At 40.5% G+C, this 18,479-nt stretch overlaps 1 protein-coding gene across 2 annotated transcripts in view; it reads left to right on the top strand.

Moving 5' to 3' along the window:
- Positions 1-18,479, top strand: part of LOC144530423 (protein kinase C beta type-like) — a 102,483-nt gene that overhangs the window by 73,736 nt on the left and 10,268 nt on the right. The window contains exons 13-17 of one of the 2 annotated variants that reach the window (XM_078269994.1): positions 1,569-1,707; positions 2,153-2,233; positions 2,782-2,889; positions 8,897-9,037; positions 13,332-16,902. In XM_078269994.1, coding sequence (XP_078126120.1) covers positions 1,569-1,707; positions 2,153-2,233; positions 2,782-2,889; positions 8,897-9,037; positions 13,332-13,508 — 646 coding nt within the window. In that variant the 3' untranslated portion in view covers positions 13,509-16,902. Of the gene's footprint in view, positions 1-1,568; positions 1,708-2,152; positions 2,234-2,781; positions 2,890-8,896; positions 9,038-13,331; positions 16,903-18,479 lie in introns of those variants that run through there. The other variant, XM_078269995.1, reaches the window with a different exon arrangement.

Below are 18,479 nucleotides of genomic sequence, written 5' to 3' on the forward strand. Positions count from 1 at the left end.
TTTCACTCAGGGAAAAAATGTCAAAAAGACAACAAAGTTTGCTTAACTTTTTCAAATTCGCTGGCCAGTCGGATCCCAAACAATCAAGCATCCCCGCCGATCAAGAATGTGGAGACATTACATTTCATACCCATGCAGTGCATGTTCTGAAATTAAAATAAGCATTGCCCTGATGTACACACAGCATTGTTTAGGTTTTTTTAGTCAGAGAAGCTACGTAGGCAGTGTAATTTTTTTGTTTTGCTCCGTTACCTCCAACCCCCGTTTTGAGTCATCAGATCCACCCCCCCTCTGCGCTCCGGGAACTCCCACTTTACAAATTTAGCACTGTGTGCAAGTATACAACATGTATAATACTGTTAGTGTCATGTACTGAAAACATGAACATCTGACACTGATTTCATGTTTGGAAATGTAAACTCTAGGCTTTATGCAGAATTAGAAATTCTACAACAGATGGCACATGGTATGTTATCAGGCAAATCCCTATCAATGGGAAATGAACCCTCCTATACGCATGCTGATTGGTCATTGTGCATCAGACCAGAGTGGATCTTATATTAGACATCATCAGAAGATGACAAAAGCTGCAAAAGCTAACGTTACACCATCGAGCAGTGAAGGCAAAATGTTTATTTTTTCATCTGAGTCAACAGTGATTGTTATTGAAAAATGTTATTACAATATAAGTCCTATTTATCTACTTATTACATTATTAGTCAAGTTGTCACATTATTGAGTGCTGCAAGTCCCAAACAAATTTTTACAAGTTTGGAAAGCAGGCACTTTGTGACAAATGTGTGTCTTAATCACTGAAGTACTGCAGTTTTGTGTATATATAAAAAAATGTTTTTGACGAAATACATTGGACTTTACAAGTTTTATTTCAGCCTAATCTGGGCAAAGACATTTAAAGTAATAATAACCATATTCGTAAGTAAGCGTTCAAGGACACTGACGCACTCAGGAGGGTAAAGTTAAAAAAGCCTTTATTATATTTCTTGGCTGAGTCATTAAAACGAGGCAACGCGTTTCGGCCGCGAGGCCTTCATCAAGGCAAGTATAACATGTTTGCATTTGAACTGTATCTTATAGCCTATTGGCCAATAGTCACATGGTCAGTAGGAGACGAGTCACATGTCACATATTCGTAAGTATCCGCTTTAACATGAGCACTGCATAACTGCGGGGAAGGAGTTGAACATAAAGCGTATTCATTTATAATTTCCTGGCTTGACTGGACAATGAGATTGTCTGACTGCCGCTGAAGAAAAGTTTTGACCTTTGGACTTCAACTACAATTAACTGATTTGTGCTGTTTATAATATCATGCCGAGAATCCACACCCACAAATGATGCAGTGCTCCCAAATGCAAATCACAATCTGTCATCTGGTTTAGTGAAACTGTAGCTCGACCTCTTGGATTAAGCAGTGCATCATTCCCAATTAAACTCCCACTAAAGTGAACAAGAACGATTGCAGAGGAGAAGAAAATGTTGATGATGAGCCTTCCATGTATGTTGGCTCATGAATTGAGTGTGGTTAACGTTGCGTTTCTCTCCTATAGAGACCTGAAACTGGACAATGTGATGCTGGACTGTGAGGGTCACATTAAGATAGCAGATTTTGGCATGTGTAAAGAAAATATGACTGATGGAGTCACTACCAAGACCTTCTGTGGAACACCAGACTACATAGCTCCTGAGGTAGAGTGTGTGTGTGTGACGTGTGACGAGAGATAGTGAATGGATGGAATGGTTTTTTTCATCTTCCTTTTTTTAATACGTACTTTAAAGGTATTTAAGCTTGTATTTAAAGGGTCATTTTTGGCGTTTTCAACATGGACCCTATTTTTCTCATGCATTTGTGTCTAAGTGACTGATGTGACTGACAAAAATCAATGAAATTGGTCCAGTATTGAGCGTGAACACTGTAACCGGCAGCCGCGAACCAGGCTGCGATGTAATCCTATGGGGCAATAGAGACCGTCAATGTACATCCACTGACACACACGCATGGGAAAATAGGGTCCAGGTTACAAAATCCCAAAGTGACCCTTTAACAAGTATTCTTCTTATACACTGCCTTGACTTGCCTCTGTGATTTAAGTGTTGATGGACACTTTCCTGAACAAAGTCTCTTATATTTCAGATCATAGCCTACCAACCTTATGGAAGATCTGTGGACTGGTGGGCCTTTGGAGTATTGCTCTATGAGATGCTGGCTGGGCAGGTCAGTCTGCGTGTCTGTGTCAATGTGTCTGTAATAAGTTTTATGAATTCAACTATTAAACCTGGTAAAAAAAAAGGGAAAAAAAACAATCTTTTGAGACAGCATGGATATAAGCAAAACTCCTCCTTCAACAGCATCTGTATTCATGACTGAACGTGACAAAAAACAATGATCTTGATGACTCATGATCGTAGCCTTTCAAATTTGACACTGTGTAATGAAAGGTTAGCTATTAAATTACACCTCTTGATGAGTTTTTCATATGGCATTAATAATTGTTAGAGTAGATGTGACATTTTTGAATCCTGGATATATTATTTGGAGTGCATATTGTGAATTTGTAAGTGTTACAGGCTTGCAGTGTTTTGATTCTGAGGAGTTCAGACAAAAAAGCTTATAATGATTCAATTTAAATGTCCTCTATTTGTCCTGTCCTGCCCTCCGCTTCTCCTCTCCTCTGTCCCCTCCTCCCTCCTTCTCTCCTGTCCTCTCCTTCTCCCTCCTCAACTGTCCTCTTCTCCTTCTTCCTCCTCTCCTCTCCTCTCCAGCCTCCATTTGACGGTGAAGATGAGGATGAGTTATTTCAGTCCATTATGGAGCATCACGTCTCCTATCCCAAGTCAATGTCCAAGGAGGCTGTCGCTATCTGTAAAGGGGTGAGTGTACACAAACACACACACACAGACACACACACACACACACACACACACACACACACACTCCATACAACACAAGTCAGATTCTGTCTCTCAAGCTCAACCTTGCTCCCTCCTCACAAAATCTACTTTTTGTCTTGTTCCCTCTCTTCTTAACACTCTTTGTCTCTTTCACACACACACACACACACACACACACACACACAACAGATTTGTTCGAGGAAAGGAAGCAGGAACAAAAAAGAGGAGGTGAACGGAGGAAGGAGAAAGAGAAGGAGGCAGAGAGGGACATCAAAATGATCTGCATAATTAAAACCATTGTGTGGGAACATGTATTTGGAGGGAAACAACATTGTCCACTCTCGCTATCTGTCCTGCTTCCATCTCTCTCTCTCTCTCTCTCTCTCTCTCTCTCTCTCTCTCTCTCTCTCTCTCTCACTGTCATAACGCTCTACTTTCCCGTCCTTCCCTCTCTGCAGTGTTCATTGTTAAGCCGCTGTTTTGCTTTTTTTTATTGTACATCCTCTCTATCTCTCTCACAGACATGCACACATGCACACATATTCTCTTTCTCTATATCGCTTGCCCTCTCTCTCTCACACACACACACACACACACACACACATTGCACTGCTCTAATAGCCTAAGCCTGTACTGGGTGCTCAGTTGCCTGTGGAAACTCCTCTTCAGAAAAGACCGGCCAATACCAAATTGTGTGTGTATGTGTGTGTGTGTGCGGAGGGGGGGGTCCTCTCAATCAAACCACCACCTCTCTGTCTCATATCCTAACTTTACGCTTCACTGACCAAGACAAACTGCAGACACACACACACACACACACACATTAAGTCCTTTTAAAAAGAGCAGGTCATCTCTCTCTAGTGATTTCATCTGCTTTTAGGACTTAACCAAGCTCTCATTCTTTGCTGTTTATCACATACGTATGCACAAACACACACAAGTAACATCAATTAACAATAAACAATCATCAGTTAGTAAACATAAAAACAAAGATTTGATTTCAGTTCATTAACAAGGTGTGCACGGTTGTTAGCGATAACAAAGAAAGAACGATGGACCCAGAACGATACCTCTCTCCTAATTGTTTCTGAAACTCAATCCTCAAACAAGCTCTGCAATAACTTCCAAGCACACACACACACACACACACACACACACACACACACACACACACACACATACTGTATATTAACAACACACAGTGCAAGCTTGAATGAAGACATTCACGTCTATGCCAGCATGATATCCTCCCACTAAATTTAAAGGCAAAGGCATTCATGAGCAAATTGATCAAATATGTGATCAAATATGTTCACTGAGATCAACTGAGATGCAGACACACACACACACACACACACACATACAGGCTATGTTATGTATTAGTGATGATTACTGGGTTGTAATGCTACAACAGTGGATCTTCAGTGGAGCATGAAAGCTCGCCTGCGTCCACCCCCACAGCTCCCACTGTGCCCTGCCAGCACTGCCTGGGTTAACTCAATGCATGAGTGTGTGTGTGTGTGTGTGTGTGTGTGTGTGTGTGTGTGTGTGTGTGTCGGGGGGGGGGGGACTACATGAAGCTTTCCTTTTCAAATGCTACAAGATATTTCCATTTTGAAAAAGAAAAAAAACATCATGTAAAGTACTCTGCAATGAATACAGTGCAGTCTGTGAACATGATGGTGTCGCAAAGCGCAGATAAGAAACAACGTTATTGTAGCTTGAATAGCCTGTTGACAGCCGTTGTTCTAATTTAGTGCTATAAGTGTATTTTGTAAGAGTATGTGAGGCTGTTATTAAATAAAAGTAAAATCAGGGATATCCTGTGTGGATATCTTCTGTTAAGTCAAAGAAAAAATCTTGCAAGAGAAGTTCTCTAGTCAAAGCTCATTGCATCTCTCATGTGTTTGACTGCATTATATTTTGGTTTGTTTCAGCTGCTGAAATCCAAATAGTCAATGGTTTCATGATCCTCTAAAAGAAGACTTTTGGCCAATTTTGTAAAAGAAATAGTTTTCTGCACGGCAGTTTAAAAGTAACAATACAAACATCTAACCTATTATTATTATTATTATTATCATTATTACAGTAAATACAGTTAATATGAGTGTATTGGCATGTATATTGTAGGTATAAAGTGATGATACTATGAATGAGTCTGACTGTCGCCAACACAATTTAACGTTTTTACTGTACGTTGATGTTTTGGATCACTGAAAACATATCAAGCTGTAACTGCTGCAAACCTTTCAGCATGCTGTAGAATTATCCTTTCACCAGTCATCTGTGTTCCAAGGTGCATAATTCCTCCAGTATAATAAGGATTCCATCCCCGCCAACACACTGTACAGTACTGAGGTAATTTACTGTATGCAGTAGGCTTGCGGTTTGCGTGTGTGTGTGTCGGTGTGTGTTGAGTCCATGTGTAGAAAGTGAGTGATCAGAGACATTTTCACTCCCCTGCTTCCACCCTGACCAGCATCCGTATTTCATAGCCAGCAATGGGCCACACTAACACACACAAAAACGCTTAAGCTGCTACTGCAGTATATTCTGTAGGTACATGATGTCTTCAAACACATCATTCAACAGCAAAGACTAATTGTATGTCCTTACACATCCAAGGACACACATACATACACAGCCTTTTTCCAATGCAATTCCTTATTGTGTTCTACATATACAATAATGGAGGAGGCACGCGCATACGATGCAATAACGTGAATACACCTTTAAAAACATTTTGCACTTATTTTGTTAGATTCTCGGCCATGCAATGTCCACGCGCTGTACGCAACCCTGTAAATTACAAACTGCCGATGAAACACGTTATTGTTATATTGAATTACAGTTTTCCTGCTGTTCTATAATGGCTTCAAGTTTGGCTTTGGCAATATATCAATATTAAATCGATATTGTGATATGAGACTGGAGTCTTTTACTTTGGATATGGTAATATGACATGACATACTTGTTGTCTTTTCCTGATTTTAAAGGCTGCTTTGCAGTGATAAGTAATTTTCTGAACTTACCAGACTGTTCTAGCTGTTCTATTATTTTCCTTTACCAACTTAGTCATTATATCATTCATCATTACTGGTGATTATTTATCCAAAATCCCATTGTGTTAATATTTTGTAAAAGCACCAATAGTCACCCCTGCATTATCAATATTGAGGTATTTGGTCAAAATATTGTAATATTTGATTTTCTCCATATTGCCCAGCCCTACCTTAAGTATTTAATCAACTCAAAGGGAAGGGCCTTAATACTTCTTTTTTACCTTGCCTCTCAGGACTTCCGTACCTTATACATTCTGCAAGATGACATTATAGGTAATAATTCAAGCCACAAAACCTTCTCTGCCAATATGCAGTGCAATTTTATTCCAAAATGTGAAACCAAAATTGCACTGCACCATCTGATCTGCATAAACACAAAAACTCAGCATCACCACTCCACCTACCTCGGTTCAAGCAGCTTCCTTTGGAGTCACACATTTACTAAATAGCATAAGGCCATTTTTATGTCCTGGCACATATTTGGTTATTTCAAAAATGATGAAATTACCCTCCATTGAAATGATGACATTGTTTACTCTACTGCTAGCCTGCATGGAATGAAAAGCCCAGAAAAGAAAAGAAAATACCATGTTTGTATAGGAACTACTGTATAAGCCCAGTTTTACCAGATGGCGGATGCAGCCCGTTAATATTGAGTGACCAGAGCAAGTAAACCAGGCCCTTTCACATATGCCATTGTTTCCTGCAATCAGTGACCTATTTTTGTCTGGCTGCTTTGTGGTCCAGTGAATGTGCCGTTCTCCCGTCACTCAAAGCATACAGTGAGCAAGACCGCAAATTCCCCAAGACTCTCTTCAAAGGGATGTAGCTGCTGTAATTGTACTGCCTGCTCAGAAAGCCACCAGATGTGTTGCTACTGTAGACTCTTAAAGGGGGTCTTAAAAGATGTCAAATCGACTGTAGCAGCACAGGTGTGGTTTTAAGTGTGCCCTACACTGGGTCGCCTTGAAATTGTTGTCCGTGCGCATTTCAACAATGTGTGTCAGACAGTCAGTCAGTAAAGAATATCGACTCTCTGAGGCCATAGTCCAGCGAACAGAGAAAGAAAGACATCAACGAAGACAGCAAGAGAGGGATTGGAGGCAGAGTGAGAAGGACGAATGGATACACAGAGGCAGAGAGATTATCCTTACAAACAAATCTGTTTTATATAAAATATTTTTTAGTCAACTGTGGACATGCCTGATAATTTAGGTATGTGTGTATGGTTGAGTAAGTGAGTGTGTGTGCCTGTGCACTTACTGTATCTCTGAGCAGCCTGTGTGTGTGTGTGTGTGCGTGTGTGCGTGCGTGCGTGCGTGTGTGTCCAGTGTAAGGTTAACTGACCCATGGAAAATGTTATTTTAGTTCTAATGTAATGAGTTATGACTGCTGCTCCTGAGGGAGGCACACCCCACACACACACACACACACACACACACACACACTCACACTGACGTCACTAGCCTTGATGCTGTTCTTAAGGTTTTGTGTGGACAGACATCGTAAACGGTCCTTAATTATGCCTCTGGAAAACTTCTGTGGTAAAAAAAGCGGAAACAGTTATTCATTTATCTGCAGGCGGTGGCTTGTATTTGGTCCTCAGAAAGAGGCGTCTAGGATGATAGATAGTAGAACTGGAGGATGATTAAAAGGAAGGAAAGAAAATATGAATAAATAAAAATAACGTTTGATTTACAAACAGAGATGAATGAAAGAAGCAATCATAGACAGACACGCTGAGGACAAGAGACAGGAATAAATGAGATGAAACCTTAATGATGCCAGAGGGGAAATGTGGGCACACTGTTGAGTGTAGACCAGATGCAAACCTGACTTGTAGTTTAGGATTTTGCCTGCAGTACAGTTAAGCTGAAATGTGACAAGTCAAGATATCACACATCATTAAAATGTAATAATTAAAGGCATTTACCCTGCCAGTGGGGCAGAGCTGGTATGTGGTTAGGGTTTGTGACTAAGTTGTGAAAATACTTCCTCAAATGATGCTCACATTTTTCCATCAGCAAAGGTGCTATGAAGGAGATAACTAAGCAGCTCGTTTACTTTTTCGGCCATGCTACCAGCCTGGTGGCGATGACGTCTGTTGGTTGGTCGGTCCACCACTTTGGTCTAGACTGAAAAATCTTAACAACTATGGGAGGGATTGCCATGAAATTGGCACTTTCATGTCCCCCTCAAAATGACTTGCAATAACTGGTTATCCTTTTCATGTACCACCACCACCATCATCGGATCAGAATGGTCATTTGTCCTAGCCTGACAAGCCAGACCCATATCAAGATGTTGGGTCTGGGAACACACCATTGGCAGGGCTCAATCCGAGGCGCGAGATAAACGGTTGTCTTTCAAATTCCCTCTGCACGCAATAGGATAGCGCTAGAACCAACAAGAGCAACAAAGAAGGTAGCGGAGCTAGTTGATAGATTAAACTTTTGCCGTATCCGGTCAGCAAAACCCTAGCTGCCGCTAGGGTGCGTCTAGATTTCTAGGCTACATTTGTCCAATACTTTGGTTTATGACCAAATACTGTTGATCCACCTGCACATGTACCTGCAAAACATCAGCAAGTTAGCATTATCATTGTGAGTATGTTTAGCTCAAAGCACCAGTGTGCCTGCTGGCAAGATAGAACGATGGATAAATATTTTCAGATCAGGATGGAATGAGGAGATAGTGAAGGAAAGGTGGAGAAGAGAAAAGGAGGGAAGAAGGAAGGAAAAGGAGGAGGAAGTAAAAGAAAGGAGGCGATGGAGGGAGAGGAAGATGTGATGGAAATCAGCAATGAAGAGTAGACATGAGAATATAGGGGAAAAGGAACAATGCACATGTACCATGAGGCAGGGTAGAAAGGAAGGAGGGACATACAGTAATTCTTCTCTTCTCTTCCTCCTGTCTGAGTCCAGCTGATGACGAAGCATCCAGCGAAACGACTGGGCTGTGGTCCGGAGGGGGAGAGAGACATCAGGGACCACAGCTTCTTCCGCTACATGGACTGGGAGAAACTGGAGAACAAGGAAGTGCAGCCGCCATTCAAACCTAGAGCTGTAAGTCTGACACCACTGAACCCAAATTGATCCCAAATAAGGAAATGCAATCCCCTCAAGTGGTGCGAAGGGGCTAATGAGTGGCCCAAGGCAGCAGAGATCAGGAGTTAAATTCCTGTTAGTGGTAAATAGGGTTGGGTACCAAAACGCGGTGCCAACGTAAATGGTAGTTACAAGACCGAATAGAACAAAAATTTCGGTGCCTCATTCTGGTGCCTGACTTTACACTACACTCGACAGCAGGTAACGTTAGCCTACCTTTAGCTAGCAGCTGGATTAAACACGGTTAAAATGCTGACAGCTAACGTTAAGTGTAAAGTGTAACTGTATTTCACTGTAGAGGATTCCAACACCGGGACGTAACAGTCTGCTCTGCAGCTGTCGTTGTCGGAAAAACAACACACAGACGGTGTGTTCACTTGAAACAGATAGCCTCGTGGTGCATTCAAAGTTATTGTAAAATACCCTTTTCCCATCTGGTGGTTGTTTTTGTCATTCAACAGCAATTTACTGGTGAAATAAGTTATTGTTATAAGTTATAGTTATTGCATTATTTTTAAATCTTTAATTTTGACCATATGGCCTTAGCAATAAACAAGCCATTCTGTTTAGTACCCTTCTCTTTTTTTTCTTTTTTTTAACTTTATTAAAAAGTATCGGTTCAGGCACCGTTTAGGCACCGGCACAGTTTTAAAAGTATCGCTTTAGCACCGGTATCGGAAAAAACCCAAACGATACCCAACCCTAGTGGTAAAATTCCCGGCAAAGGCTCTGCTTAGAATTACGTTTTGCTGTGTCTAACTTCCTCTATTTTCCTATCTCTCTTCTCTTTCTGTTATTTTACTCATCTTTTCACTTCCAATGTGATTGTTTCTGTCTCTTCCCCCTCCCCTGTATGGGACAATGCACACAGGTAAGTCAGGAAGTGATGCTGCTGAGGGCAGGGGTGGTGGTGGTGGTGATAATAATAATACCAGAAATGTTGATAATAGTGATACTGAAGAGGAGGAGGAGGAGGATGATGATGATGATGATGATGATGATGAAGCAGTGATGAATATGTGTCGGATGAGGACGACACTGAATTAGGTGAAGACGTTGGCAATGACAGTGACAAAAAAAAGAGAATGACACTAATAATTAAGAACATACTGGTGAAGGGAACGGTAACGAGGTGGTGATGATTTTTCGATTTTGGAGACCTGTTTTGAGTTTACATTTGTTTGATTGGTTGATTGTTAAACTGAAGCTCTACCTTGGTGTTGCCAGTTTGGTGCAGTCGCCTGGTGCATGAGTTGAAATGCTTTTGGTGGGGTTAGATTGAGTTTAGAGTAAAGCTCAGGGCACACACGTGTGTCCTGAAACAACTGGGTGTGTTTGGGTTTTTCTTTGCTGTGCTTTTTCTTTTTCCACGACAAAGTTAGTTTGATCATAACTAGAGTCAGAATGATGTCATCTCATACTAAGACTCTCACTTACACACACACACACACACACACACACACACACACACACACACACACAAACACACTCACACACACACATGTACACACACTCACATAGCCTCACACAGCCTATAAGGCCACACTGCTGCTGGAGAGTTTTTTTGAGTTTAGCTTTTTATGCAGCTGTCTTGGCCCGCTGGGGTGTGTGTGTGTGTGCGCGCTTGCGTGCGTGCGTGTGTTTGAAGCTGTTTGAATGCATGCTTCTGTGTGTATTTGAGTTTGTGTGTCTTTTGCATGGGTGGGTGTTAGAGGTCACCATTAGGACCTGGCTGTGTTTTAACACTGAGGTGTGTTTCTGCAGAGATGTGAATGCTAACATATGTCGTCTGATCTCTTCACTCCTGTATCGGCCTCTTCTTTCCGTTTGATCTCATCTTTCTATATCTTATCTTTTATCTCTCTGTGCTGTGGCTTGCTATCACTCTCTCTCTCTCTCTCTTTCTGTCTTTCTTCTTCCTTCTGAGAACAAATAAAGGATCAGATATTTTTTGAAGAACCATTGTGTTTACCCTGTGCAAAAGTTGAGTGGGAGGTGGTTCTTTCTTTTTGGTGAGCAATGTGTGTATTGTTTTAAAGAGGGGCTCCCTATATCTCGTGTATGTGTGTATATATATATATATATATACTGTGTGACGGTTTCATACTGTGAATGAGTCTGATGGTTGATGGTTGGTTAAAGGTGTGATTGTCTGCAACTAACGGACAGGTTGACTGACCGGTTAGTTTATTCATTCATCCGACAGATTAAGAATGGTCATTTACAGATATTGTCTTAAGTTATCATTGTTCATCTGTCTGTCCATCAAGGAACCTGTTGTCAATCAATGAATCCATCCAACACCTAACGACTCCATCAATCCTTCCACCGCTCCATCCATCTGTTCGCTATTTACTGCTGCCATGCATCAACCCATCTGTCCTTACACATTTTTATTTGTCCTCTCTGTGTTCACAGTTTTCTCATGTTTGTTTCTGTTTATTTGCATGTGCTGAGTCTCAGTCTCAAATGACACCTGTCCTGCAGTGCACTACTGTCAACAGAAACCTCAAAGTATAACAGCTTTTATTCAAAAAAATAAGTTTTTAAATCATCAAATGTCACCCTTTCTTGTGTCCCGAAATGTACAAGGCTTATAGTTTGGCTCAAGTCAAATACAATAAAAGCATTTCTTTTTTTTTTTCAAAGAGGCAGTTTATCAAACCCCAACCCAGTTGCATCCCTAGTATTAAAAGAGGATTTAGCCTTCAATGAGGGTATAGTATGCGAGATGCTTACCACATCAGCTGACAAATGTACTGAATTGATACTTCAAAACTTTGTGGCTCTAAATTCATTTCCCTATGTGGCAAATTCTTTCCATCTGGTTCCCCAAACAGGTTAAATCAAACGCAAGTAATTAGCTGCAAATACAATTTGACCCTGATGTATTTCTCATTTCACATATTTCCCCAAACTATAAACAGTCTGTCTTAATTTCATTTGGTTTTGCAAGTTACAGAGATTTAATGAGTTTGTAGTTTTCCCTGGGTGATGTTGTCAGAGGACACTGAATCCTTGTTGTGTTAATTAAAGCTCAGCGCGGTGATGGAGATGGGGGGGGGGGGAGGAATAGCTCGGCCCAAAGTCCCCGTGAGGCATGCTGTCGGGAAAATATAGTTTTCAAATTAATAAGTTGTTTTATGTACTTAGACGGACGCGCAACTCTCGAGTGTATATAAGCTCTTTTGTTTTCCCAGTGGTTTAGAACGAGGAAATGAAGTGGACTGAAATGAACAATGACGTCTTCATTTTTCCAAATTGCTTCTTGACAAAACACATTTCTACCTATTGTGAATTGCGCAATACTGTTTGAGATGATTTCATCCCGTCGTCTGTCACTTCTTAAGTAAGTAGCCAAGAGTTTGATTGGATAGTGATAGTTGATCTTCTACTATTGCTAAATTTGTACTCTAAATAGTAACAACATTTTCAATTAGTAGATGTAATTTCAATATGATAGCATAATGGTATATGTATAGAATATCTTGAAAGTCAATAAAATATTTTTCTCTTCTGAGCAAATATCTAAAAATGCTCTTTTGCATACTAGCTGGCTGCTGATTTGGTTTATCATATCTCAGCAGGTCTCCACAGCTGCAGCATATAATTAACCCTCAATTACACCATAATCGTCTCATGGCTTTGAGCCTTTTCTTATGCGACTATTTAGAAATTCCAATTAAATCCAAGTATAACATCCCAAAAAATCTAGATGCAATACCAAGGAAAATGATTGACTTACAGCCATGGTGGGATGCTTTTTGAGTTAAATGCTCTATACCAAAACGTCCCAGCTCCATGCATTACACTATAGCACGACCAATCCAATGTAGTGCACTGCCACAGGACGTTTGAGTGTGACCTTGTTCTGTTTTAAAATTGTAGTTGAATATGTTTCAAATATTTAAAAGAGGAAAGCATATGCCCGAGGCCTGCTTGATTTATTCTCTCCTGAGAGTGGTATTTTTTGTATCACTTTAAAGGTAATAAAGCATTACCTTTTTAGCGAACACACATGGAGAGTTGAATCAAGCTCACCCCCGACTACTGATATTTGAAACCATGTTCAAGTAATGTCATCTCACACCCTGGTTCAACCCACCATTCCCCTTCTTTTGTTTTCCTCTCTTTCTCCCTAAACCCCACCCCAATCCATCCATTCCTCTCCATCCCCACTCATCCCCTTCCCAATCCACCCTTCTCCTTGTACTCCATCACCCCCCCCACCCCCTCCCACCCTCCTCAACAGTGTGGACGGGATGCCGAGAACTTTGACCGCTTTTTCACACGCCACCCGCCGGTGCTGACCCCTCCCGATGAGGAAGTGATTCAGAACCTGGACCAGGACGAGTTCCAGGGATTCTCCTTTATCAACCCTGAGTTCCCAGGAACTGCCCCTACCACCCCTGCCCCCGAGCAGGCTTGATTTCAGCTCATGCACGGACACATAAACACACACACACACACACACACACACACACACACACACAAACACAAACATGTACGTAATAATTTTCCCCAGTATCAACCCTGTGTACCCCGGAACATAGAAACACACAAACATATCATTTTTAAATATCCTGGAAATGATTTGTGCAGTTACAAGAACCAAGAAGCCATGACTTAAACTGATACATAGAAATGCCATATAAACAATAACACATATACACACATTTGTTGTTCACACTGCTGCTACAACCTGGATGATCTGTTGGCTTCTTCTGAGGGTGCATGTGCAGTGTACAATTGCCTGAATGCATGTAGCGCTCTAGTGCTGCTCCGGGGGGGAAAAATGGTTTTAATTGAGATAATTAGATCGAACACATTCTGTATTTTTTTCCATGCTTCTACATGGTCAAAATGTTACTAAGCTAGAGTCATTGACTTTCTCCAAGCTTTGTTTTTGAGAAAGAAGAAGCTTGGAAGTGTGATTCACCACAATCGTGTTGCTCAGTGTGAACAAAGTGTGTTTAATTTACCAAACCTTGTCAAAATGAGGATTAGAAATGAATGGTGACCCTTAAAATGATTCTTAGAAAAAAAGAATTGCATTGTCCCAAACGCAGTTCATATACAACCTAACTACAGATTAGTATTCGAGTCATGATTCCCCCAGCACACACAAATACTCAATAGCATAATTTGCATGTAAAATAGCTTTAGGATTCCATTTTATTACTTTTTCTGGTGGAACTTGTGATTTACCTTTTCTTTTAGTCATTCCTCGACTACTTCAGCGCATTCTGAGTTCGGCCTGTACTTCTGGTGTGCTTTTTATTCAATTTGTAATAGTAGTGTCTGTACGTTTATCCTTATCTTAGCTAAAACTGGAATGCTTCACATACGTGCATGAGTTTCTATATCAATTATAGCCCTGGACTTTGTCTCCCAGCAGCATTTTAGCATCTTATCTCTGCACCCCTCTGCTGCCGTTGTGTGGCTATTTTTTTTTTTAATGGTTTTTGAAATATGTATTATTAAAAAAGAAAAAGAAATTTGGTGTATTATTTTACCCATTGAGGCAGTGGAAAGATTTGTGCCACAAAAGACCACAAATATCAGATTTTCCATGTGTCTTATTTGCTGTTGAGCTCTGGGATCATGATGGTAAAATGCTGTTGGGAAATGTAGTACTTATATAGGCTTTGAGTCCGTTAAATGGATAATACTACTTCTTATACTCTCATTTTCTGTTATCTAGTATATAAGCAATGAAAGAGACTAGCAGTTAGTTTCTTTGTGTATTACAAAAGCATGATTCAGATAACGGGCGTTTCACAATGAATGTGTGTCCACATGTATGTTTTATATGTGTGCGAATGAGTACTGTGAATGTGAATGAAAACGCACGTTTGCTTTTGCATTTTTGTATGTGTATCAATACCTGCATTCCCAGCGCCTTGCCTGGCCTTGTGTTTACATTTGTCTGCATGGTAAGTGTCTGCACCCCCTCATATCAAGCAGTATTGGTATGATCCACTTTACTTCCAACCAGTGGCTCCACAAGTCGCAGAAGAGAAAGGATGGAAGTACAGAAGAAGGAATGCATGATACTGAAATTGAAACAATTAGCAAATAATATTAGGTTTCGATGTTAGCAAGAGAGTAGTGATACTAGAGAAAATTAGTGCTTACATGGCGTCTTAATGAAAGCTGTATAGAGGTTAGTGTCTTAAACCTTGTGTTTGAATCATTATTGACATTAAGTACTGCAAAGTCCACCTCGATAGTTCCTGGAAAGCACCATCTCAGTACCAGAGATGTATTCTATGGCCTGGAAACTAAAATGTAATCCTGCTTTCAAAATGCAGGTTCAGTACCTAAGCATTTCAAAAAAAGTTCCCAAGCCTGGGGAAGGTTTTTGTGGTAGGAAAAAAAGCCACTAGCTGGATTTCAAACTGCGTTCAAATATTTCATGCAGCTCTACCTTTCTGATCTAGTTTTTTGGCTATGTGGGAAAGGATTTGAGGCTCAACTTAATGTGATTGGTGTCTTTCAAATAGCCATCTCCATGCGCAATAAAAATTCTCATCCTAGCTCACAGCAGTAGCAATTGGGGACACAGGTTAAAGCTAGGCCTTCTGAAGCAGAAAAATGTGTGTGCTTTGTCTCTTGTTTCCTCTAGCTATCAATAATCTTGTTCACAGGAAGGCAGCATTGGTACTGAACCATCCTTCAGAAGGCTCAGCTTTGGACTGTAGTTAATTCACATGCAAGAGGCTATGAGGTTATGAAGCTTATTAGTGGGCATATTTATCCAGCCAGAGAGAAAGATGGCAGTACCTTATACACTTCAGTGCAGAGCAGCTAACGTCATATCACATTTATCACAGAAGGGCATCGTTTTTTTTCTGCAAAGTGGGCACATTCAGGTTCACTGATGTTTATCAGTTGTAGTGGCATGAAGTTATACAGTATCTGCAGGTGAAGAAGAATCAAGCCACAGTGTCATATGGGTATTTCAGTTGAACAGTTATCTTTCATGCTAACAGGTGTGGGAGTCAATGTGGTTTCCACAAGCGTGACTAGTAATGTACACTATCACAACGATAGTAACAGATATCTTAGAATATCTGCAGTATTGAAGTGACTGGAAGTTGAGAGGGGATCAATGTATCCATGGTGATCAAAATATTTTCACACACACAGCCCACTGTAAGGCATGTATGCATTATCATTTTTCATGGCATTGAGAGCTGTTCCCTGAAGTAACTTTGACATTTTGATTGGATTAATGGATGAGGCGGAAAGGTCCCTGATTTAAGGACAGTCTTAACTAAAATCTGGATAACGTTGGTCCTGTCTGTCCACTATGAGACTGGATGTAAATGCAACAACAGTGTTTTTATGACCTAAAGCAAAATCTGTTTTCCATTATCTGTCCCGTACCTCCATTGTCAATATTTATATTTAATACTCAGTGTCACCTGTATTATAACAACTTCAAATAACTATATATATATATAAACATATATAACTGTGTCAAATGTTGATATTTACACCATGTGGTCAGTATTGTAAAGGACGAGAGTCCTACTCCAGGATTTGTGGTTTTGTTTCTACGTATGATTCCTTCCTGCTGAAGGAGAAGCAAAATCAATTCTGCATGAAAAATGCTTTTTATTAGTTAGGATTTATATACAATTAACATATTAGGGTGATTTATGTTTTCTGTGTCCGCATAGCTTCCAAAGTGTGATCCAAGCTACTGTTGTGTGTGCTAAGAAAATACTTCTCACAATGCTTTCCATGCGCCAAAATTATTATTATTATTTTACAGGAAAAAAAAGGCATATCTAAAATAAAGGATTTAAAAGATGTGTTAGGGGGTGTTTGCTTTTGTTTTTGTGTTCATATGATGATCACTGTGTACATTTTGATGTGATTTAAAAAAAAGTTGCTGTGGGGTAAAGAAAGAAAGAAAAGGAGAAAGAGATTAGAATGATGGAGGGTTAAAGAGAAAGGAATACAGGTGAAAGAGAAGAAGCAATTCAACAATGAACAGCGGAGAGAGGAGGAGGTAGTAAGAAGAGACAGAGAAAAGGAGAAAGGGAGGGGACGAGGAAGCGAAACGAGGCATTGTAAAGCGGGGCAGGCGGCTACGACAGGCTGTGCATATTTCATGGCTGCCACTTATCATAAGAGCCTTTCCCTGATGGGGGAGCGTAGGTCTGATGACTTAAAGGAAAAAACATGCAGAACACGGCCTACATACACACAGCCCTGCTGAGCCACTCAGCCGCTTCACGCCGCCTCTAAAGCTGATCGCAATCCACTGTAGTCGAGCTGCTGCTGCTGCTGCTCTGACTATAGCTGCACATTTTCTTTTAATAGGCGTTACTGGATCTTGCACCATTAACTATCCCTAGTTCAATATAACGTTTACAAGTTCCGACACAAACTAGATGCAGTGTTTCTTAGCCGTGGCACAATGTGATGGAAAACAGCGTGTACAACACACCAAATGTCCTTATCTACTGGGAAGGTTCTGACTGTGATCACAGAACTGGTGAAAGCAAGTGAGGTGGAAAATCCATTGACGGGAAAAGAAAAACTATGCCAGCGACAGCGAGGCTCAACTTTAATGAAGTTAGTCAACATGACCTTTAAGTTCTTTCCATATGGGCGGATTGTCGAAGCATGTGACCATAAGAGTGTGACATCTGGCTTACAGAGTTTTATAATATTGTTTAAGCGTTTGTCCGAAGTAATAATAGGATACTTGGCTGTGACTATCCACAACTTACACCATTTGTATTGTTTGACTAACCTCGCCCATGTCCCACCTAAGCAGGCTGTTGCTTTTTAACTCAGACCAGATATTCACAATGGGTTATGGGTCAGCCCTGTGTTGTAATGAAATGTGTATAACTAAAAAACAAAGAAATGTTGACCTCTAGGTTATTTCATGTGTTGTGTACATCAGCCATGTAACATGCTTAGATAATTTGACATTTTGGACACATCTGCTTATTCACGTCTTGCTGAGAGTTAGATGAGAAGATGGATACCACTCTTATATCTGTCTGTTAAATATGAAGCTAAAGCCAGGGGATGGTAAGCTTAAATTAGCATGAATGCTGCCTTCAAATGGGGTCATGTTTACCGTGTTCATGAGAAGAGTCCATATGAATGCCTTCCTCTTGTTGTATTCACAACCTCATAGGTGGACATTTTCAGAATGCTCCAACGTTTCCAGAAATGGCGAAGGCCATGGAAGTAAAGTTTTTGGTGGATGGTAAATTAATATGTCGCATAGAGTTTTTCTTTGTAATTTTTATGTCTGAGTCATTGTTACCTGCTTGCTGACATGTTAAATTGTTAGCCTCGATGGCTTCTAGACACCAACAGCCATTTCCTAGCAATGTTGTTCTTTAACTTAACCGCCAAGCATATT

Source organism: Sander vitreus, chromosome 15 (genome assembly GCF_031162955.1).
Source record: "Sander vitreus isolate 19-12246 chromosome 15, sanVit1, whole genome shotgun sequence".
NCBI lineage: Eukaryota > Metazoa > Chordata > Actinopteri > Perciformes > Percidae > Sander > Sander vitreus.